The 25,069-nt window shown below is 44.4% G+C and overlaps 1 protein-coding gene across 17 annotated transcripts in view; it reads right to left on the bottom strand.

Annotated features, from left to right (window-relative positions):
* LOC1271433 (CUGBP Elav-like family member 2) overlaps nt 1-25,069 on the bottom strand; it is a 291,660-nt gene that overhangs the window by 124,571 nt on the left and 142,020 nt on the right. For all 17 annotated transcript variants that reach the window (XM_061659160.1, XM_061659156.1, XM_061659153.1 and 14 more), the window contains one exon: nt 20,154-20,569. In XM_061659160.1, the coding sequence (XP_061515144.1) occupies nt 20,154-20,569 (416 nt within the window). The remainder of the gene's footprint in view (nt 1-20,153; nt 20,570-25,069) is intronic.

The following is a 25,069-nucleotide window of genomic DNA, read 5'->3' as shown; positions in this document are numbered from 1 at the left end:
AAAAGCATCTTGCGTGTGAGGGAAAACAAACACAAAAACAAACCATTAGATAATCGAATGAATTGCTCTTTCAATTTCTCCCAAAAACCAAGAAATTGATCCCCAGAAGCATTTGGGAAAGGTAAAGAAAAGCCAACTTTCAAACTTGAAATGTTCAAACCCCTCCCCGGAAGGCCTTCAGACGTCAGACAAAAGAAGGGAAAAAAACTTTATTTACCCTTTCACCAGAACAAAACAAGATAAAATTCCATATTTCCATCCCCTTGCCAAAACTCTCCTCCAGCCGAGCACGAGGAGCCACGAGGTATAATCAATGATGGGAGCAATGAAGAGTTGGTGTTGATTTTTAGATAGCAACACAGTGCGCCCGAAATGAATTGATTTCGAACGGCAGGAGGCCTCCCTAAATGTTGGCAGCAAGCAAACCCACTTATTGCCCACCCGGCTGGCAGCTGTGGCCTGGGATCCGGTCTCGTTCGATGGGCTGTTGACTCGACCAACATTTCCAATCAGGATTATTATTGATTGAATGCAAGCAAGCAATCGCCCATCAATTATGCACATCCGAGGAAGTTGTACGCAAAATGTATATATGCAAACCAAATGGTCTGCTGCTGCTGCTGCTTTTAACGCACCTGAACCATTGGCAAGATGTACTGAGTTCTGAGTGAACGCAGAATAAAAACACGCCAATATCTTTAAACTTTATCGGTTGGGGATTGATTTGAATGGTTGCTTAGCAAAACCTTCGGAACGACGACTTCGTTCCCTTACCCCGAATGGTGCTTTAATAAAACAACACTGGTGGGAAAATTACCTTCGCTTTGTCATTATTCTTGCAGGTCCTTCGTCTTCAGGCCGTACATTGCCGGGCACGAATAAAGGAAACGAAGACCTCCTCTTGGGGTCATTTAAGGCCGGCACGGGAAATACAATTGCACCTCCCGCGCTCGTGTTTCGAGGTTTCGGGCCGATGATGTAACTTCCGTTTCGCCAAGGCAAATTATAGGTTCTTCATCATTACCAGAACCGTTCCCGCCTCCCCCTCTCATGTAGCTTGTAACATGCTTGTTGTCAGCGTTTTCTAAATAACTTATGAATTTCGCCATCACGGCGAACATCGCCGTTGCATCGTCGACGTCTTCTGTGCAGGGTGTGTCTTTGTGTTAGAGCAAGGAAGGCATTCACAGCTGGACGTCTTATACATCGGTGTGTTTGTGTGTGTGTGTGCAGTGCCTTTGTGCCCGGGAAGAAGGGCTTGAAATTGACGTGCAACCACAATTGCATTGCATCGTTCGGTTGGAAATGCGCAAAACTTGCGGACCCTTCGATTGGAACCTTAGCAGCACACATGGCACCACAGTTCTGCGGGGCCCCGATATTACAGCTGCAGTGTGTTGGCAACAGCTACAAAAACATACGTCAATATGTTTGAATTATTAAACACCGTCTTACGCCGTACTTGCGCTGGCGCTGGTGTTTTTGCTCCAGCTCTCTCTGAGCCCCACCGAAGCGAACCACCCGAGCCCGTGACGTGATTCGAAGCGTGTGCTGAATTATACATTCCAAGATGGCGCTGGGCGCGCGCTCGCTGCAAGTTCCGGAAGGAGGTTTGCGGATCGAAACACGATTGCAGGCCGCGAATGTATTATTTTTCGCTCATTACAGGTCGAGCGTAAGCTGCAGCTGCAGTTGGACACAGGAGCGTTTGGTTGGGATTTAATGCGCTCTTTCAATGGGAGTTTGTGGTTGAAATTGGCTGCCCGCAATGTAGTTTGTATTTATGAGATGAAAGCTTTGTTACCCATTTCCATAAAATGCATTGTAAGAAACATTATATAATGTTTAACAATAATTATCGATAACTCTATGGTGAATCTATGAATTGTTTTGAAAAATACAATTAATTATAAAATATTGAAAAAGCAACGTATTGTTGAAGCGTCTCTTCTCTTTCAGTTATAAGAGATACTCTTATGCTCTAAAAACTTTTAAATGATGGATAAATAATCATTTTTAAAGCCGAAACATGATTGTAGTGTCATTTTACTGATTTATTCCGTTACAATCTGATTAATTCTTTGAACGGGGAAGTTTAATATTATTGTACTAAAATACGTCTACTACGACACATTAACATTAGTTAAGTTATTTATGATAGTGTGAAAAGTTATCTAGTCTTTTACAAAGGATGTATTCCGTTACTTAGTGACCGAAAAATCCATTATTTTGTGAAAGGTATCAACATTTTTCCAAAATCCTTAAGATTTTATAACGATACTCATATTTTTGTTAACGTTCTAAATGAAAATATAACAACGCAACTATTAATTTTTTAACATAATTGTTATGAAATAATATTGTTCTATTCAAATTCATTGACCTTTCACCATATTTACGTATTTTTAAGTGTTTTTTTACGATAGTGCCATTATAGGTACACCAAACAGGCATGTTCCTATAATGGTCCTAGTTTTAAAATCAATAAAAACAGGTAATTTTAGATTTTTTTCGACGACATTTTTGACATGTACTGTTTTCATTAAAATAAGCAACAAAAATTAGTTTTCTGTAAGCAATTTACCAAAAAAAGCCAAAAATCGCTTATCTGGCTAAGTGAAGATTGACTTTAAATCAAGCAAACTCTTCTGGGTGTGGGTTGACGACTGGTGTTATTCAGTACTTTAGTCAATATTTCCATCGACTAAATTCATACATTTTTTACGATCAAATTACAAAAGAAATCAATCTAATGGCAGTAATCCTTGCTGTTCATACGAAAACAGCTTCAAAACTAAGTTACATTGATATTACACAATGTTTTGAGGCATCTTTGTTTACACAATACGACGACTATAAGAACTATACCACCATAATAGGTACAACGAAGTAGTCTCAAAAATATGTATTTTTTCGTAAATTTGATGTGTTTCATGGTAAAAATGGTTGTCATTGCAAAAATAATACATATTCTCTTCGTTATGTGTTAAAATATTCAGTAATTGTCTTTCCTGACACTTTCAATCCATTAAAACACATCTGTACCACTACAAATTGCACCACCATTGGTACATTTACCCTAATTGATAATTTACAATTTTTAACAACATTTTCCAACTGGCTTCCATTTCTTATCAGTTTTTAATTTTTACTCCACTGTTTCAGTAAATCCACACAGAAAGCAATTTGGATTGATAACTGATTTTGAATGTTGATTCTTGGGTATTGTATGTCTTGTTTCATGGTGTGAAAAGCAATATATTTTTATCAAATCAAAAATTTATTTTTAAATAAAGCTAGTTGTAAGCTTTATGAAAGTAGCTTAATGTTTCAAAAAAAAAAAAAAAAAAAGAGTCAAATAAAGCTCACACAATTGGTATGGTAAACATGAAAAACAATTAACACTTTAAGCGCCGCGTCATATGAAATCGCCAATTCTCTTGATAACGAATGAGGTAGGAAAGAGAGACCGAGAACGACATGTGCTACGCCGCTTATCGAAATGAAACAAAAGAGTGATAATAGTCGCACGAACAATTGTCGCTCTCATCGCTCTCTTGTCATGCGCTACGTGCTCACTCGCAAACTGTGACGTCAGGCCGGCGGTCAAAGTGTTAAACGAAGACAATATTCGAATTAACATATTTGCCCTCGATTTAACAATAAGATTCTGATTAAAGTTCACAATTTAATTCCACTCTCTGTGCTGTCTGCCAATATGTCCCCAATACCTACCACAAAGCGCAAACAACCGCCCATCAAATTAGCCTCCCAACACCCAAAGAAACAAGCCCCAGAAACGACCCAATTCACCGGTTTCGCGAAACCGTTTCCTACGGGGCTCACCCCACCCTCAGCACAAGAGCACTGGTGTAACTCAATCAATTAAAACCGTTCATTCTAATCGGCAAACCGGAACCGAAACCGGATCGTTCCGGTGCTTGTGAACCCCGAATCGGTTAATATTCCCCCCCTCGCGTTCCATGACGACGCGCATGTATTACTCCATTCCCGCCGAAACTGACTGGGCGCCTCCATTTCGGCTCAAGCGAAGCGGTGTTGTGTTTGTCCCCGGGGGCTTGTCTTAAATTCTTACTCCTAACACCTTCTACCTTCAGGCGCGCGCGCTAATGGAGATGGTGAGTGATCGATTACACAAGGACAGAGTTTGTTGGGGGAGGGGGGGAGAGCTAAGGGGGTGCAGAACCCACGCCACTTAAAGCGACACGCCAGGTGCGTGTGTCGAACCGGCGCCGACCCGGTGTTTTGTGTGTGTGACGATTGACGTTTGACGCACAGCGGAGGTGGCAGGCAGTGTTGTAAGTAGTAACAGCTTCGCCGCGTTGGTTCGTCGCCTGGTGTCACGCATAAATTGCGCAAAAGTATCGTTTATGAATAATTAAACACGCCCAAACACAGTTCGCGCAAAAGTTGTACGCAGCGCAACGGGTTCCACTACACACCGTGGGTAGTGTGTGTGTGTGTGGTTGCGTGTGTAATGTTGTGATCCCCACCCTCCCCAAAAATGCCCACTAACTAGCCGCGGCATAAGTGTGACCGCGGCTGCACCGGAGTGTGGCAATATTAATTCGAGCAAATTTTATTGGTCGTCGAGCAAATAGTATAATTAATTTCATGCCCCACGCACACACACACACAGACCCCGGAGAGTTTGGAGTTCAACTACAACAACTACACCGGAACGGACCCCACGGTGAGCCCGGAAACACGAAAACGACAGGTTTAGGTGACCTGGAAAGGGAAGCGAAACGAGACGAGAGAGAGAGAGAGAGTGAGTTGATGATACGCTCATCTCGGGTTACACACCTTACGGGTGGCCCAATTTCGTGCACAGCTGAAAAACCACACCAACCAAACCTTGCTGGCTGGTGTTGGTGGCTGACTGGCTGGCACACACACACAAACACCGCCACACCCTGAGGTCTGGTTGTTAATTTCATTTATCGTTTCTACCTTGCTGGGCGGGATTGGAACGATCGTCGAACGATTGGTTTGTTTGTGAAAATGCGGGGAAAGGTGGTGTGTACGTTAAACGAGCCTCCATTTCAATGTCCGGAACCGGAAGTTAACTTTCTAGCCAATGTCCGGCTTTTCGCGGTGTTTGGATTTGGGCCTGATCGGTCGGTTGCTCAGGGCAGGGCAGGGCAGGGGCGTCAAAAAGGATGGTTCACCCGTTCCGTGGGTGAAATGAATTATATGCAAATTATGTTTAAATTCCAATTGACATTGTCAAATTTATGGTAATTGCTTTATTATGCTGGCATTGTGGACTGTCCCCGGGAAAACTGGGCAAATTTGGAGAGATAGAGCGCAGTGTGAAGGTTACCGAGCGGGTACTCGGCAATGAATCATCGGTATCGGTTTGATTCTCCCGACGCACCCCGGGGGCGCATCTAGGATCAAAGCAACAGTCCAGTCTGAAATGAACTCCCGCCCCCAAGGGGTCGAGCAGCAAATGGTTTTAGCTTCGTCAGTTGGTTCCGAGATGGTTGCGTTCAAAAAGGATAAGGCTTAATGATGCGTGACAATTTCTTGCCTGCTCAGCGCATTCGGGGAAGCATTCCCTGGCATGCCCTGCAGAAGAAGAGGCTTTGGCCTTTACCCGAAAGGTGTGTTCCCTCTTTTCATCTTTGGGTTTCTCGGGAAAAAAGGAACGTTGGAGGTCACATAAATTAAGCACATTTTACGAGCGGGCTCCAAACACATCGACCCTGGGACTGGGGTTTTTGATCCACAAGAGAGAAAGAGAGAGAGAGAATGAGACAGTGTGAAGCGAACAAGGCTGCATTCTACCACCACTTGAAAGCCACACTCTCTTCTCCGGAAGGAACTGGAGACATCGCAAGGTACACCACCCAAAAATGAAATTGGCGCCGGCGCTCGTATGAGTAAGATTTTATTGCCACTAATAAAATGGCGAGCGAAGAAATCGGGTGTAGGACACACGTCAGCTTGAGAGGTGATCTGAACATGTGCGTGTGTGTGTGACTGCAGTGTATGAGGACACAGCAACCCAACGGAGGATGCCGTCCCGTGTACGATCGTTACCTTTAATGTTTATTGCAAACCCCTGTCTCCCTCGTGCGTTCTTTTTCCATGACGATCAACTGTCGCTCCTACACGTGCAAGCTTCAAAGCACTTTTTATGACGATCCTGTCACCCGCGTTGACGCGTCATCGTTCACCACCAGAAGCGCACTTTTGACTTGTGACGTTTTACAGAATAAAGATACGATGGTTGCGCTGATATGTTTTCAAAAGTTGACGTATTAAATACGAGCAGGGGGGCGGGAAAGTTTCGACTTTGTCATACGATGACAATGTGTGTTTGAGAGAGAGAATGCGAGCATCACAGCAATTGTAGGTAAACTTTATCAGTTGAACTCACTTTATGAGAGCAGCATTATATTAAATGTAGACGGCAGTTGGCTAATAATGCCTTAAGCAGGCATTACCGTAAACATGAATGTTGAATAATAATGGCACATGGCATGTAACAAATGATGATAAGAAAGTAGTTATAATTGATGCGCGGAGGGCAATCATACCTGCTAGCATTGTGATTTGTATGAGTGATGAAATCAAATAGCTGATGCTTTAATTAATTTAATCGTTTCATTTTGAATTGCTGGCGTTATTTAAATAATTTACCTAAATTTATATTTTTTATTGCAAAGCGCCTAAAGGTATGCAAATGGTATATACAATCATGGCTATCGGAGCAGTAAAGAGCATTGGCAAGAGCTATTTTCATTACAAACCGCCTAAAAGTATGCAAACGGCGTAGCAAACCATGTCCAATGCAACATAATAATCCAGTGCTTAGGTTGATTGAGTTAAGGTGTTGATTGAGGTTGTTGTATCATTGCTTACAGGGTTTCTTACAATTTATTGGTTGGTTCCCTTCAATTTTTGGTGGCTTCCCATATTTTTGTGATGCGTTCCCACGATTTTTTGGCAATTTGCCAGAATTTTTTGGTCCAATTGTATTGACATCCAATCGGAAAAAAACCAATAAATTATGGGAACGATCCAAAAATCTATGGGATACGATAAAAAAATCGTGTGAATGCACCAAAAAATCATGGGAACTGACCAATAAATCGTGGGGAACCCTGTAAAGCAAATAATCTTTTCATTTCAAATTGCTAGATTTCGAATTCTTTTACTAATTTACCAAAAGTTGTGCCATTTGCATTGCAAAGTGTGCTTAAAGGTATGCAAACTGCATAGCAATTTGTGCCTAATTGTGCATATTTAATTACAAAGCGCCTAATAGTTTGTAAACGGTATGACAGACCATGCCAATAGCAGTATTAAATTTCTTCCAACTGCGTATGATGATATGGATTTGTTGATTGGAGTAATCAATCATACTTAAAGTAATTTAATTGTATGTTAGAAGCTTTCCTGGACTAATGTGCCTAAAGTTTACTATTGTTCATTCGAAAGCGCCTAACTGTAGGCAACCTGCTTAGCAAACCATGTTTAATATTGCATTGCATCCTTTTCCATTACATATAATGATTGAGATAATGTTAGACATATAAACGCACGAACGAAAATTATCTGTTAACTATCAATTCAAGACAATAGAAACGAATGTGTTTCTTTAAGAGAATTAAAGTCACATCATGAGCTTTCGTTACTGTGTCCACTGGCTCATGTGCCCCTAACTACTAACAATTGCAACATTCGGAACAACGCCCTCGTCGGGTTGCCAAAACAACGATGAATGCCCCCGCACACAGGCGATGAAAGTGTAAATGTTCGAAGGTTTTCTTCGGCAAACCGGGCAGGGTGCCAAAAAGCACTCCCCCAGCACTGCCAGCAAGCAGCCAGACCCGGCAGAAGTTTGATGTCTCTCCCAGGGTCTTTCAGAAGCTTCCACAGGCAAACAAATTGGACCGTTTTGCTGTGTTAATAGCCGGTGTGTAGTTTCGGAGCAGTTGTGTTGCGTGCTGCCTTATTGCGCCGGGGCGGGCCTGTGCTACCGAAATGGACAGGTGGCACATGATCTCGGTCGGTGGTTCGTTGTCGGCTGCACAGCTGCGGTGTGGTGGGTGGACACACATAATTACAGACAATCTCCCGGGCGCACGCATACGGCGAAGGTGTCATTTTGGAAAAGTGACTATGTTTATGGAGCAAACGTAGAGCCGTTGGGACAGCCATATGGAACAGAATGCTTTCCCTTGCAGCATTTAATTTTAATCGACTGGTGAAAGGAAAGGAATGCTAGCATATGGTCGATAGTAACAGCTTTCCGGAGCTGTCCCGTGCGAGTGATAATGACACAGACAAGGCCATCCCAACAAAGGTCAACAAGAAAAGTCAATCTTCCAAACGATCAGGAGCCATCAAAGAGATTTTTCTAAGGAAATATCAGAAGTTGGCTTTAAACAAAAAGGTTAACATCAATTAGGCAAACATTGTAAATGTGCTGTGAAAGTCATACACCATGTACTAGTGGAATTCAACAGCCTCGACATGCATAGCTAAACGGTTTTAATTGCCGTGAAAATACTTCCACGAACGTGTCCGCTAACATCAAGTTAAATGGGTTTTACCACATTCTATGGAAGAAGAAATAAAAAAGCTTCAGTTTTATAGAAAAAACGAGAACAAATCGAAACTCCCGCCCTGAAATATGCAACATGGAATTGTTATCAAATCGATAGCTGTACACGCCTTTTTATATGTGTTTGCGTGCCTCAATTTTTGCTGCTTTCATAATTGATTGGCTTTCATCGGAATCGATGGCGGTGACTAGCTAGCCAGCAGCAGCCGCCGCCGCCAGCTGTGCCAGGCTCTGTGTTTCGATTTAATTATTCATGCTAAACTATCGACAGTGCCGGCTCTATCGCGGAGAAATGTACCCGATGGAAAGAACTGTCCGCCTTGTCAAAAAAAAGGGAATGAAAAACTCGCGTTATTAGCTAGTCGACTAGTGTTGAAGTGTTTCTTTCCCTATTACGTGATAGTTGTTAGCAGCAGTTTTTTTGTTGTTGTTGTAGCTCCGTTTTATAGTATTGTTCTGTATCTATTCCGTCCTACCCACAGCCATGGATTATCGCTAATTAGTGCTTGGCTAGCTGTCTACATTTGACACACAGCAACTGATGTGCTCGTTATTTTCAATTTTATTTCACTTTAGATTTTGCCTCGTTTTTTTTTTGTTTTTTTTTTCATTAAATTGACCATTTTCTCCACATCAAGTCGTGATGTGTTGTGGTGATGTGTGCCCCCCCGTAGCAAGGAAAAACGAGGTCAATGGACAGTTTGCAATGGTGGTTGGAGTGGAGGAAAAAGCAGACTAGCTCAATTATGGCGCATGTATTTGATTATTTGTGGAATTTCATTTGATTGCTTTGTTCGGGACGACGGACTGGGGGGGGCAAAGTGGACGTCACAAAACATTCTACTGAGCGCTGCATCGTTCTGAACGCGCGCACACACGCACAAAAAGGGAGCAAAAAAACCCGGTCCCATTTCTAGGATCGAGTAAAAATTGATTCAAAATAGCTAACGCCGAGGAAAGAAATAAAAAAGAATTTCCCCATTTGCTAGCAACTGCTCGAACTCACCCAACTGACCAGTCACCCAACTGCGGACACAGATATCAACCGTTTTTATCTATCAACTTCCATCTCTGGCAAATAAAACTCACCGGACTGACCCACGCTACTCGTTACAAGCTCGAGCTCGTTCTACTACTGTTGAGCTTTGGACTGTTTTTCGTTGTCCAGGAAAAATCGATTTTTCCTAGAGCTCGTTTTTTGTTATGCATCTCCCCGATCGATTAGTTCCTCGATCAATATGTTCTATTGCACACAGTACAACTCTGTGTGTGTAAAAGTGGTCTTTTTTCGATTCCCAACATATTCAACGCACCAACCAAGCGAAGGGAACACAAAGTATTGATGGCTAAAAATAGCAACACAAATCAACATCGTCCAGCAGTGGAACGGGTTCCAGTATGAACTTGCGCCCACCAGAGATCCAACACAAGGGGGAAAACGGTGTGCAACTGGCATCATCTAGCGAACCACCACCAAGTGGAAGCAAATTGGCAACGTGAGGGCTGGCGAAAATCGATACTTCAATAACCTGAATATATCAATTGATGCCATCCCTTCGAAAACTGCCATCACTGACCGGCGCTCTTCACACGTGGAAAGGGGGGGTTTGTGGAGTCCTTGTGGTTGTTGAATGGTGCAACACAGCTCCCCATGAATGAGTGGTGCTCCGTTCTCGATCATCGATTTTAATCGAACTTCTCGGAATTAGAGCTTCGGGAAACTCTTTAGCTGGTGCAAGAGAGAGCGACAGAGGCATGGGACAACGAAGTAATGGTCAGTTGGCGATCGGTCGGGTCGGACGGTCTCGTTATCTGTAATTACTTCGGGCAGAGTGCATTCGCTCTGGGTGTGGGCGCGGGTGCGCTCTAATTAAGATTGTCAACTTAATTACAATCGCCAAAGTTGCTTAACCCTTTCCAGCGACTGTCGCAAGAGAGCTGGAGAGCATTGCAGTGTCAATTTTTACTACTGGCTCGAAGCTACGAGGAAAGGGAAAGAAGACCATCGCCATCGCGGTGTGGGTGTCGGATTAATGGAAAGAGATATGATTGGTACCCACTCTTCCCTTTTCAGTTTCTCCATTTGTGGGCAAGTTACTAGCAACATTATACCACTTTTTACGTCTCCAAACGCTGGCGCTGCTACTGTATCGTCCGTTCGAGATGCAACCGGATAATTAGTGCAAGTAGCAAAAGTTGCACTCAGGTGGGCCGAAGTGCGGGCTGGCTGAAAGGATTTGATGATGGGTGAAATTGGTAGAAAAATAATCATCTCCTTATTAACTAATTAAGCTCGCAATGAAGTGATTTTCACCCCGCCAGATCAGAAACAAAAGGTCTTTCTCAACTTCATCAAAATGGGGATTGTTGGGGGAAAAGTTTCACCATTTCTGGAGGGCAAAACTGTTTACGAAATATTATTTAGCTTCCACGCGTGGTTAGAGGAGGAACTTCTAACACACAAAGTTGCGCCCAAATTGCGTGCTGCCGGTGAGCCGGTGTGTGTCTGAGAGAGGTGGACTGATGTTAATTAGGAACTAAACTTTTTGTCGTAGCAGCGCTGTTGAGAAAAATGGGGTTTTTTCCTACTCCACTTTATAACATCAACCTTAACCTTTTGCGTGTGTTCATTTAATGGTTCATTTGGAGCCTAAAAGAGAAGAATTCTTCATTTTAATTCGACTTCTAAAATTAAATCCTCCAACTAACGCTCATCCAATGCACGCTTGTTTCGTTAGTTTAAAATGCACAAATCTTTAAAATAACCTTCTTTGTTCCTTCTTTTAAATTTTCCATTATCAGGTCACTCCTTGCAGAGCACCAAACCACCAGGTCAGACCAGGCACAAGAGCTGGAATTTAAATTTCGGAAGGTAAAATCGTACCTCATTCGTTAGGACGTTCGCGTTAGGTTCTTTTTTCCATATCCAATTCTGCCTCCAAAAACTCGTGACCTTTATTCCCCAGGTGGTGGTGGTGCTGGGTGTGGTACGTGACTCTGCAGCAGATGATCTTTCTCACGTCCTTCACTAAATATGGGACAGATATTTGACACACACACACACACACACGTACAGGGAGCGAGGAGAACGGCAGTTTTAGGGCGTGGAAACTATGCAATCTGGCACAAACTAGGTTTATTCTGGAAGCGGGCTTTTCTTCTTCCCCTTTTTCATTCGCTCCGTTTGCTTTTGGAGCTCGCTCGCTCGCTGGAGCTTCAGGAGTGAGAATAACACAAAAAAAGAAGGCAAAACCTTTCTCCAGGGTCGCCCGTGCCTGGATTTGGAGGTCCAACTCCTTTGTTCCACCAACTCCCCCCCCCCCCCCTGCCGCTCTGAATGAGGGATGAAAATTGGAATCATTAAAAATTGAAATACTCCCCGAGTCGTTCTCGTCGGGGGGCCGTCGAGGACGGTTCTCGTACGGCGTAAAAAAAGGCTTCTACATTGTCCGCTTGGTTTCCTGCGGAGAGTGGGTTTTTTACCTTCTGTGTCATCGCTAAATCATGAGACAATGTGTTCTTAGTTTTGAAGTTGCCTTCGTTTTTTTTTTTTTTGATTGGGTAGTTTTGAAGAATTGAAGTGAAAACCAAATACGAAAATACCTTTGAAAATTCTTTAAAATGTCTCGCCCAAATCGCCCAAAAAACGAATTGACGTGCTGCGACCTTCCCACGACAGCACATAATCGGCACACACTTTCTCTATGCTGCCAAGATTAAACCTTTTTATGGCTCAGAAAACCTTCAGAAGGGAGAAAGGCCGTTAAAAGCCTTTGAAAAAAAAAAAAAAAAACAGGGAACACATACCAACCAGATGGTACACACTTTGTGGGCCACCTTTAGCGCAACACTCGCGGAGGGGGGGGGGGGGGGGTGGGAGGTTTTTTGGCAAATAATCTGCTCCCACCGGTGTCACCGGTTTTTACGCAGCCGAAAGACGAAAAGAAAAAGTTGCGTCGCACAGCACTTTCAGCAATAATCCTCGTAAGCAGATTGTCAAATTTGCAATTTCAGCAAGTGCTGCCGACATGAAGGAATGGTTGCTTCTTGTTTTTTTTTTCGTCCCAGCAAGAGACTTTGGACTTTTATTTTTTTAAAAAAAGGACACAAAAAAGGTGCACTGATCGTTACAATAAAAGCAAATCTGCAGCATGAAAGACGTGAGAAAATTGATCACCCCGCTCATGGATCGGGTCGGGTGTGTAGTCGGAAAATAGGGAACCTTTTTGTTCTGCGCTGAAGCTTGCCAGGCATAACAGTTTTAAGCTGTATACCGAGCATTAGCTCACGTATTAACGGGTGGTATGTGGGGAATGCGTTGTACCTTTCACGTTTAAATTTTAATCATAATAAACACACTTTTTCCGCACAGCGCTCGTATCGAGAGTTTTGTTTGTGTTTTTTCCTGTGGCAATGTGTCCTGACACAGTGCGCTGCTTTAGTTTTCCCGTTTTTTTCTATTGCTTTTGCGCCCTGACACAACACCTTAATTTCGGCTGAAGCTTTTGTCGAAGCAATTTCAGCGCACAACGCTCTCTGTTGGCTGCCCTAAATAATGCGCTCACAATTAACCACCAGTACCACACAGGTCCCCCGGATATTGGTTGTGTGCTTACACACACATACACACACGGAAATAGATCAGAGTTTGGTGGCTTTGGTGGCCACCGCCTACTGTCTAACAGCCCAGCCAGCCCTGTGTGACATTAATTTAGCGTCAATTTTAAAACGAATGAACGCGGTACTGGCTTGCTGTTTGCGCTTTAAGCGTTGAAATGCTTGTCCCAGTTTCCTCGGTAGCAGCAGCCACTCTTGACCACCTTCCTGTACCCGCTGGCGGTTACACACAGACACACATACACACACAAAAAAGGGGAATGAATTTTTCAGAAGCCTAATTTCGCTTCGAAGCTTCCAAAGCCAGCGAAAGCCAGCAAGCTGACCGACGGGAGCACCAGAGCACGCAATTTTACTCAAACCGACAATTTGACTGCCCTTTCATCTTTCAGGGGTTTGGGTAGTAGGAGAGGAGAGCTGGGAGGGAGAAAAATCATCCGCCGGCTAATTACAAATCCAACCGGACCTAAATCAAGTTTTTCCCATGTAGAAATTGACCCGGGCACGGGACCTTCCCAGCCCGCCCACTCGCCCCGGGGTCAATGATTGTGCGAGCATGAAACATGAAAGAGAACCTCAAACAAGGGGTTGGACGTTAGAGATTAAGGGAGACGGAAAATGGGGTCAGATGAAGCGCGTGCGGTGGTGCGTTCCCCTGGAAAAGGCTACAAGGTTATTATCACGGTTAATCCCTTTTTTGCCATTATTAGCCCGGCTCGCCTCGGAATTACTGGTTTGGCCGGTGTGCTGCCCGCGTTTTTTTTTTTTTAAAAACACTGACACTGAAGTCAGCCCTTGAAAGGCTGCAAAAATTCAAACGCCAATCTAAACCGATCGGGCATCGCTTGAAATGAAGTTTTGGGGAAAAGTATTTTCTTTCCCCCCCGTTTCCCTATTTTTCGCAAAATAACTCCTCGGAATTCGTCTGTTTCAAATACGCCTGTCACTGCGTTTAAAGTTTGCTTCTACTTTTGTCTAAGGACCTAACTGGAATGGAATCTTGCCTCTCGTTCTTCCTTCGATCAGCTAAATCCGGATCGGTGCAGACGGTGTTAAAAACCGGTGGCGCTTTCACGGCGCTAATGCCCCACAAAGACTTTCGCCAATAAGACTAAGGGCTATAAGGAGCTTTGCTGAGTTGAGCCGTGAAAGAATGTTGATGGCTTTGGTTTTTTTGTTTGGTTTTTGTTTTGGGGCATTATTACTTGACTGTTTTGCTGTTTGAACTGAAATCCATTCGCTTAAGCAATGAGGTGCACAAATAAAAAGGAAACACAAATTTAATACTTTCATAATTCGATTAAGGTTTTTGAATACTTTGCATAAAAACACAGAAAAGGCCAAACCATGCAGATATGATAAAGGAACAATGTATGAACGCTTTCTTGATTAATTTAAAAGCTTAATCTTAATGCTAGCCTTGCCTTCTTCTTACCACAAAATAATAGTTTAAAATAGTTTTTCATACATTACAATTTTATGAGACTTAATAGAGCTTTACTAAGCACTGTTCAGATGTCTTTAATGTGATTGAAGCTCGAAAGTTATGGTGTAAAATATCAAATAGATCCTAGAGAGCGTAAAAGTAAAAATAATAAATTTTGAATTTCGATTCTTAAACGTATATGACTTTATTAACCACCGCATAATCCTCTCATTTCACGCCGATGATGTTGGAAAATGTGGAAATAATTGATACAATACAATTTTGATCAAACAATCTCGAAAAGTGACTTAAATTTCAACTCAACTATCGTTTCATGAATTTATTCTTTATCATATCAAAGCTTGTTTTCCAGTTACTATAACAAACAGACGTACAAAGCATTCATTTTTATCTACATCCTACTTTTAATTACTGCTTCATACCACAAATTACTGCTAAATTCATTATAAAATTCTTCGATCGTTCAACATGTCACTGAAAGTGAAGGTTCGTGTGTAATTAAAATTCTTCCAACAAGATCTGCACTTCACTACGAGTTTCGTAGATTTTCTCGGCCTTATTCAGACAAAAAATCAACACATACAAAAAAAAAAACAAATCTTGACAAAAAAGTTAACTCATTGTTAGGTAAACGCTCAACGCGGCTCCTTTCGTTCTGACCCAGTCTGAACAGACACGCACCACACATGCTCCACATTTTGATTACTGCTCAGTGTCCTGTGTTCATCACCAACCACCCATAACCACAAAGCACTCAACGCACCCACCCATTGGGTTAGCTTCTTCTACAAAAAAAAAAAAACACCCACCAACCCAACCTTCCGCACCAGCCGACAATCTGGTTTCAAGCATGTGAAGTGCGTTTTGATTCAATTTCGGCTTGAATTTAAATTAGAGTAAAACCAATACACCCGGAGGACACTGCAGGAACCGCCGGGGAGGGGAAAACATGTCAAGTATGGTAGAAAAGTGAACGAAACGAAAGAGAAGGCTTTCTGTGTGGATAGAAAAGAAACAAACCAAAAAAAAAAACCACCACAATCTCTGCCCGCTGAAAAATAGCGCTTTGTCACGTTGATTTTCCTCTTCAGAGGCTGATGCTCTCCCTTCTTTTACGTTCGTTTTTATTTTTTGTTCATCCTCTCCGCTCACTTTGGGTAAATCCTTCGGGGATTCCGAAAATAGGAAAAAGATGTTAGCCAAACGTGCGTTTCAAGTGCGTCACGCAGTGTCACGCCGATGTCACTGCGTCACGGGAGCGCTGGTGGGGGGGGGGGGGGGGGAAAGAGATGACGACGTAAGAAAAAAAAAGACCCGGAAAAATCATCATCTTAAATGGGTAAGCAAAAGCCTCAGAACACTCACTGTATGTGTGAGTGTCTGTGTGGAAAACTGGCGGAAAAGAAAAGGCAAAACACGGAAGTGATACATAATTTTCCAAAAACCCCAAAAGAAAGTCTTTGCGTCCCGACCGCACGGAAAACAAAACATGACAATAAGGAAAGGGGATGGCACAAACAGGGGTGGCACAAAAATGAAGCACAAAAGGGGGTGGAAAAAGCATATGAACCAACCAACCGGCGGCTTTGAAGAATCGGATTTCACCCCCAAACGATCCGGGACCGGGCTTCTTCAGATCACTGATTTAACATTTTCTTCTTTTAACAGAGAAAGACTGTGGAGAAGAAAATCGGGGTCATGACACGTTCAAGTTCCCTCTTTCCCTCAGTGGCTCAGTGAGCTGCGAACGAGCGCAAAGCGAGTGATGAGGTAATCGAAAAATGTTGCAAAATTTTTGTGCGGGTTGTATGTTTTTGGCTTCCCGGGGAGACGTGTTCCAGGGGAGGGAGGGTGGGTGTCCTACCAGTGCCTGGAGCGGCTACAAAATGCGGGCTCCGTACGCCACCGGGTGACGTGAGTGGATTTTTGTTTCATCTGTCCCATCATGTCCCGTGTTGTGGATATTGATGGGTATCAGGACGTTTTTGGGGGAGGGGGGCACACGTACGTATCATCCTGCTGGCATCGTGCAGTACGTGCGCCCACCAATTGGAATATTCGATAAAGAGAAAACTCATCGCGGTAATCATGACTACACATTGGGTAATTGAAATTTTGTGGAGGGTTTTTTTCTTCTTCTTCTCATGAAATGTATAACAAATCTTGCCAAAGGAAATCATGGAAATGTCCCCCCGAAATCATACGATTGAACGTTGGCATAATGATGAATCATGATGTATCTGTGTTCGGAGATTGAGGCATTGCAGTTTGCTGGTAGGTCCTCTCTTACACTCTCTCCCTAATTCGATCATCATTTTATATCATTAGATGTACATTTCTCCTGCGGTTTTGTTGCTGACATTGAGGGTTGTGTTTTCCAAAATGACGGCGTCATTAATTCGGGATAAATTGTAATGTTTAGAGACTATCCATAAACTACGTAACGCTCACATGCGACTGGTATTGATTAAAATGATTACAATATCTCTATAAATCTGATTCTATGCAGGATCTGTTCCAAGATTTATACAAGTTTAGAATCAGTTCCAAGACTGATAGGTCCTTAATCTATTGCCCGACTGGGATGTGTTCAGGGTCAGTTCTATGACCGGTATTGGCTTGGAAAAAGTTCCAGAATCGTTATGGATTCCGAATCAGTTTCAAAAACCGTACATATTTGGGAGATATTATGATCAGATCCCAAACTGGTGAGATCAGGATCAGAAGCAGTTCAAGTGCTGATATAGGTTTGTTTGGATCAGTTTCACGACCGATATAGATTCCAGGGCCGGTACGGAATCAAAATTAGTCCAGGAACTGACCTGGATCCAAGATCATTTCCAAAACCAAAACAGGTATAAATAATAGCCAGAACTAGTATAGTTTCAGGTGCCGGTCTCGTAGTACAGTCGTCAACTCGTACGACTTAACAACATATCCGTCATGGGTTCAATCCCCAAATAGACCGCGCCGCCATACGTAGGACTGACTATCCTGCTATGGGGGGTAATCCAAAAAAGTCGCTAAACGCCAACTCCACAAGTGGGTACAGGCAGGCCTTGACCGACATCGGTTGTTGAGCCAAAGAAGAAGAAGAAGTACAGTTTCAGGATCAGTTACACATACTATGAGGGTCATACTATAAGTTCGTGGGGGCGGTCCCATGGAACAGTCATCAACTCGAACGACTCAATAAAATGCCCGTCATGGGTTTAATCCTAGAATGGACCATCCCCCCGTAGCGTAGCAAGGATTGACTATCCGGCTGACTTAATGAATTAAGTCTCGAAAACCTGTATAGGCCGGCATGTCCGCGTAGGACGTTACGCCAATTAGAAGAAGGGTTCGTCTTTCGTTCGTGAACTGGAATGTGGTTGTATTAGTCTATGTAGTCTTAATAATTCAAAAATAAGAGAGATCCCCTTTGACTCTGTGGTAGAGTTGATAGACTCAACCCGATGCGCAATTAAAAGAGATGAGTCTTTTAATATTCTAACCTTATCTGTTGCTACATTAGAAGGAATAAAACAATAAAAAAACATGTTTGGCGTTACGTAACTTATGGATAAACCCGTAAGTAGTGTAACACATAAATCAAATTTAATGTATAATAATATCTCAAGATTTTCCGTTGCATTCCACCAAAAAAGTAGGATCCTTTAACGCATTGTTCACCCCTATAAGTGAACGATGGTTCGATTGATTTGGCCAAAGCATTCTTTCACCCTTCAACCTTTGCCTAACTTTCGAAAGCTAAGCAAACAACACCCATATGACAGACCGGGAGACAAACACACAAAAAATGCTGCCCCAAAAGGCACTCTAATCTGTGCTCTTTTCCACTTGAATCGCTGTGAGCGGTGAATGCACTTGTTTCCCCCCTTGTGTGTCGGTCTCTTGTGTCTGAAGCGTTCCCGAAGTGTAGAAAGTTTTCAGTTCAATCCCAACGGACACACAAGAACCAATCCCCGGAACAAAAACGGTAGTAACTGTTCAAAAGTGTGATGCCTTTATTTTGTGACCTTTTTTTGTGTGTCGATTCCCATGGTCGTCCATCAGTCTTCAGGCATCTCTCGTTTGTGCGTTACACCGTGGAACCGGTAGAATAAATCGACCCGGTATTGCACTGACCATTGGGGGCCTGGCGGTCTCTCGCCAATCTTCACCATGCACTCTAGTGCAAAGGAATGAAAAAACGAGGTTGCACGGCCATTATCAGCAGCTCGGCCATCCTTCAACACATCGTTCTCAAAAAAAAAAGTCGAATGACGAAATGTCCGGTGGCACCATTTTCTCACTCGCTTCGGCTTTCTTTGCTGGAAGGTGCACCCCGACGGGTCAGCACTGGTACCACTGGTGTGTCCCGGTCAACATCAACGAACGGGCAAAATGAGTAATGGATTGGAAATCAACAGTTCCCGGTTGCGCTCCCGGATACGTTCGCCGCGGGCTCGGTGGCATTGTGTGTGGCAACTCCCAACAACCCTTGGTCTGCTGCTGCTGCTGCTTTCGTTCGTTTGCACAGCTGAAGAACGTTGATCGGATCTCGGAGCGCAGCTGGTCAAATGGCTGTGGCAAGTGCCAACAAAGGGGAAGAAAGGGGCTGTACGATATGTCACAAGCATCAAGCGCATTCGACGCCTCAAGCGGTCACGAGATTTCCAATTCCTTTTCGTCCTCGAAGCCACCGTTCACTTGTCAGTCGCGTGCGCTCGCTCGCTCGCTCAGGTCGTCCGGAGCGTTACGGATTCTGATTCTGAGGACGACGATGAACGTGTGACACTGGCGCAAGCTACGCGGCAAAACGCGTCACCATGATAGAGACCGTTTTTGCCGTGCAGATATACCCAAAAGAGTTTGAGTGCTTGTGTTGCCACAGTGGCATTAAAAATCTCTTACCAAGGACACCAGGTTCCAGCAGGTAAAATAGACGCCTCAATTTTTTGTTTTGAAGCGATTGCAGATATTCTAAAAAATCTATCTTTATTGTTCCGTGTTGTTTGGGTTTCTCCAATGCTTTTAGGAACAATGACGTGACGTCCCCGAGTGCGCCACCCGGATCACATCCGGCAATATACGTCGTTTTTTTGGAGCACAAAACTGTACTTTGTTCTTCTATGTCCCTTCCCGTTCGCTCGATGCTCGATTGAAAGTACTAAACACACTTCAAGAAAAAAAAAAAACGAAACTTTAAAAGACGCCTATTCGCTCCAGGTGACTGAGGTGACGTCAACTCGAACCCGACCCCTCCTGTTTCCGACAAAATTCCTGCGCTCAATACGGGAGCAACACCCGACAGGGGAATCAAGCAACTACAGTAAAAAAAGCATCAAGATCTACTTGCATGTCACTTGCGCTGTTTTCGATCGCCTTGCTACGACTACCACGGCGGTGTTGTCTCTTGAGTGGCAAATCAATTAACGGGAAAATATCGTCCCATTCCCACGCCTTGCACACACGCTTATCGCTCAGAAAAAGGACACTCACCCTTGCTCTGGCCGGATGTTTTGTCCCGCAGCACGTTGATCTGGTGGACCCGCCCGAACTCCTCGAACATCTCCTTCAGCTGCTGCTCGTCCATCGACCGGGGCACCTGGCCGACGAACATCTTGATATAGTCCGGATCGGGCTGGTCCCCGACCACCTCCTCGTCACCGGGCTGGTGGTGCATGTTAAGGTGCATGTCCTGGTGGCACGGGGACGCCGTACCGTCCGAGCCGGCGGCCGACCCCGTCGTCATCGCCGTCGCCGTGTTGTTGTTTATCACCTTCGGATTGTTGTTGTTCAGCGTGTGATTGTTATTGTTGTTGCTTCCGGGGCTGCCGAGGTTCAGGCTGGTGACGACGACGTTCGCATTGATGCTGCCGGCGTTGGTGCTGCTGTTGCTCATGTTCAGCATGGCACTGTGAGGGAGAAGAAAGAACAAAAAGCACGTCAGTCAGTAACTGTGTTTTGGTTGGGGGTTTTTGTTGTCGTCGTTTTAAGTGTATCAAACAGCAAGATGGAACTGGTGGAAAACGGTGGCTTGTTATGACAGAGTAATTTATCTTGAAATTAAATATCTTTATTCAAAAAAATAATAATTAAAAACTATTCATACTAAAAATAACACTTTAAAATATTGAAAGCTTTCATAACAACAAGGATAATCGACCTTCTTCCAATCACAACAGCTCGTTTTGTTCCCCCCTTAAAAAGCAACCGGAAGTGTCTGTTCGCAAATTCAATTTCAAAAATCTCCCTGCATCAAATGATTGCTTCCGCCCTGGGTGTTGGCCCTTTCCTTCCCGCTTCTCAACGACACAATCAAGAGCGGCGGAAGAGTAGATGAGAAACAGTAGAAAGGAACCTTGGTGGTTCACTCTCTCTCGCATCGTTCGTTATGAAAATCATTTGTCACGATGTGGCAATTTAACGGCAGACGCTCTCCGCTGCTGCTTTGCTTGCGCTCCTTCCCTTGGGACGATTCTTGGACCGGCGTGCGCGTTCACCGGGACGTGCCCCGAATGCTGAATGAAGCCCCGTCGGTGGCCATCACCATCATCATCCCATGAAACAAGCGAAATTGGTTGTTGGATCAGGCGAATGACGCCGGCAGAGCAGCAGAGCAGCAGAGCAAAAACCTAATCTCGTCACACCTTATATTGGGGAAGGATGTTTATGCTTTGTGCCTGCCCTTGCCCCCGGGGTTCGACAGAGGGGTGTGAGAGAGCCTTTTTTTGAGCGACGGAGACAACAATTCTATCTCGATGAAAAAAACGAGCACGACCGTCATAATAATGATTGGGGAAGCGATGACGTTCAGCAGGATGGGTCATCCGTGCCATCTTTCCCCCCCCCCCCCCAAACAAGCAGGGGGGGGGGGGGGGTATGGTAAAATTTTTATCGTTCAATAAAACGGAGCGGCGGACGACGGCAAAACAAAAAACCCAAGGCTGACATAAAAACGCATCACTCATTAAGCGAGGCAAAGCCATGGAGAGAGCCTTGCGTTCGGGGACACGGAATGATGGTGATGGTCAAGTGCTACAACCGCAAGCACGTACAATATTAAAGATGACCACACACACACACACCCTCCGCCGACAGTGTTCCCGGGACCGGGAATGCTGATTAGCGCGAAAAGATCCGCATCATCTACGTCGTTGGCGGGGGAGCCAAGCAATCAAGCCGGAATCGTCCAACAATAAAGGAAATGTGGCCGGGGAGCGGGTTTTTTATCTATCATCCGACAATCGACGGGGATGAGCTGCGGTCAGCTGGGATGGTGCACACACACACAAAAAAGGGATAAAATGTCCCGGTGGCTCGTAAACCAGTGAAACCATCTGTTGGGACGAGGTGGGTGATAAACAGCGTGACAACAACGATTTCTCAAAACCGCGCACCATCCGCAGCATCATCGTCGTGTTGGTTGGTTGGTTGCCATGGTTATCGCAGGAGCAAACAGGACGCAAGAGCACGTGTTGTGTTGTGCGCAAAAGAATCGTTGTGAAGATGCGCCACGCGTGCGGTGGTTGTGGTGGCTCTCTCTCGCTCTATCTATATATTTAGATCGATCCGCCAATTTCAACCTAAACGTGGGCGACCGCATCGATGGACACGACACACCACTTTGCTATTATCAAATGTGTTGTGGGCCACAGCGTTGGAGCGTTGTACGTGTATGTCCGTCCCCATTCATGCAAGAGGATGCACTTCTTCATTTCAGTATCTCTCTGTCTCGCGCGCTTTTCCCGGTCGCTCTAGCGGACGCCGCTCGTCACGGTCATCTATATTGTGATTTTGCGACGAAGACCCTGCAAAAAGTGGGCATGGGGATGAAATATTAGATTCAATTATTTTCGATATTGCATTTGTGTTCGCCGATCCGTGGCGAATTTAATGAACTCACCCGTGCTGGCTGTGTGCTGCTGGCCTCGCCCTGCTCTGGGCACGTATTCTGAGCATGCCGGGGGGGGGGGGGGGGGGGGGGGTGAAAGGACATGATGGGGTGTGGAAAATACCAACCTCTAGACGGAGCGACAGGTAACATGGGAAGGCAAGAGCACAGCACATGGATGATGGAAGATGAGTCCGAAACGAGGATGATAAATATGTTCGTCCTAGCAAACACCGTTTCTGCCTCTTCGTTGGCAGACACTACCACCAGCAACGATCTACGAGAGTGTAGTTTGCCACAACTGTGCCGTCCGTAACGTGTGTATCATACTTTTTTGCACTCATCCGCGAAGCTTTAACTCCAAACAAGCGTCCCCGGCACGTGGCCTGTCAGAACGGAGCCTCGGTTCCCGTCCCAAGCGGGAAGCGCCGAATCAGGTTTATAAGAATGGGTTTTTTACGAGCTGCTGATCAATCAGTATCGAGAGTAGCGGGGGTAGTCTTCACCCTCTGCTTCACTTGCTGGCAGAGCACAAACCAGGTTGACGATTGATAAACGACAGCGCAGCCCGCACTTCGGTCCAATTCTTCGTTCTCGATTGTTTTAGTTTTTGCCTTGTGAAGACGCACTAAGGGGAGTGTGGGATTATAATTTTCCAAATCACTGAATCGAAGACGAACCCACGATTGCTGACACGCCATCGCTCTCGAATTGATGATGGTCGTTTCTTTGGTATCTCTGAAGTGGATGAAATAGACACACACACACAAACGCATCATCTTCAACCATCAATCACGCCAGCTTTGCTGGAGCAATAAAAGGAAGTACAGGTATTGGGATTGAATGGTCCGCTCCTTACAGACATTTCCCGTGTGCAAATGGTGGAAAAGAGGATAAAAACCTTCCCCCTTGCCTGTGTAGGAGCTGGCGCAAGTAGTACCCAAAAGCCTGACCGGAGAGGGAGTCCAAGGAAAGGACTTTCGAGTCCACGACTAATTGTACCGAACACGGAGGCCGAATTCCAAAAATACCGAGCAGCAAAAGTCATTTGAATAATTTGCTCTGCTGCTGTACAACTTGCTTTTGTTTTCACGCGCCGAAAACAGAGCCTGAGGAGCGAGGAGAAGACTGGGGCTGAAATCAAATTAAACAGGCGCGGGGGAAATGTGGCACCCTTATTGAATGGTTACATTGAAGAGGCCGAAAATGAGGAGCCACGCGCGCGCGCGAAACATATTTGACAGACGCGCGCCGACACGCACATTCGGCACCTTGTCCCTTCGCACAGGACACTTAATTGAATCCAAAGGAAATGGAATTAAATTGATAACACAGAGGAGGAGCAAGGAGGTCTGTGCCTTACCTTCTCCAAGAAGCGAAGAAAAAAACGTAATTACGAATAAATTGAGTGATTTAGCAGATGGCGCGCGTGCTCACTGTAGCTGATATAATTTCATTACGCGCGCGCTGGTCAAATGCGATTGCTCTCGGACACGGCCACAATCAGTGGGCCAACAGTACAACACAACGCTGATGTCTGCTGTTGTGGGAGGGATTTTTTGTGGGAGGAAGAAGCAAAACGCCCACGGTAAGGAAGACTATTTTTGATACCGAAAGTTCAACTTTACGCTTCTGCATTCCAACCGAACGTTTGTGGGGAATGTTGAACAGGCAGGGGAGGCCGGATGCTGCTGCTTTGTGGCGTTGTATTTCTCGCAATGGTGAGTGAAATTGGGGAATTTTACTAAGGAAAAATACTTCTCGAATAGGACGAATTTAAACAGGGGTGGGTGTCATCTGCCTTAAAAAAAGGTGCCAACAGGATGGATAATGATTCCCGGTAAATGCTATTACAAAATTCGATTCGAAGTCATTCGTAACGTGAATTAGGCGCTTTTTTTGTTTCGTCATCATTTGATTATAAAATTTAATTAACAGTGGCGTTTTTAAGAAGACATTTTTAGAATTTGCTAGAATATTTTAATATTTTTTTCGAGCTGGTCTCGTAGTACAGTCGTCTACTCGTACGACTAAACAACATGCCCGACATGGGTTCGATCCCCAAATAGACCGTGCCGCCATACGTAGGATTGACTATCCTGCTATGGGGGGAAATCAATTAGTCACTGAAAGCCAAAGCCCACTAGTGGTACAGGCAGGCCTTGACCGACAACGGTTGTTGAGCCAAAGAAGAAGAAGAAGAAGAATATTTTAAAGAGATGCATGATTTGCGTGAACAACTTCATGCAATTAAATGGTAGAGTTTGAGCAAAAAAAAGAATAATAATCAAAAATAACGCTTTTTCTCCATCAAAAGCAAACACAAACGGTAACAAAGTGAAGGAGAAACGTTCCTATTTCGCTTGTATGTAAACACAGGCCACTAATTATCACTAACCGGCCGGAGCGGGAGGGAGCGGGACGACCGGTTGTCGATTAATTACTATTCATGCTAAAGCAAAATTGCTTCACAGCTAATTATAAACTTTCCCTGCCACACCAACCGGGCCAATGATACTTT

Source organism: Anopheles gambiae, chromosome 3, assembly GCF_943734735.2.
Source record: "Anopheles gambiae chromosome 3, idAnoGambNW_F1_1, whole genome shotgun sequence".
NCBI classification, from domain to species: Eukaryota; Metazoa; Arthropoda; class Insecta; order Diptera; family Culicidae; genus Anopheles; species Anopheles gambiae.
This window is presented reverse-complemented; position numbering and strand designations above follow the sequence as displayed.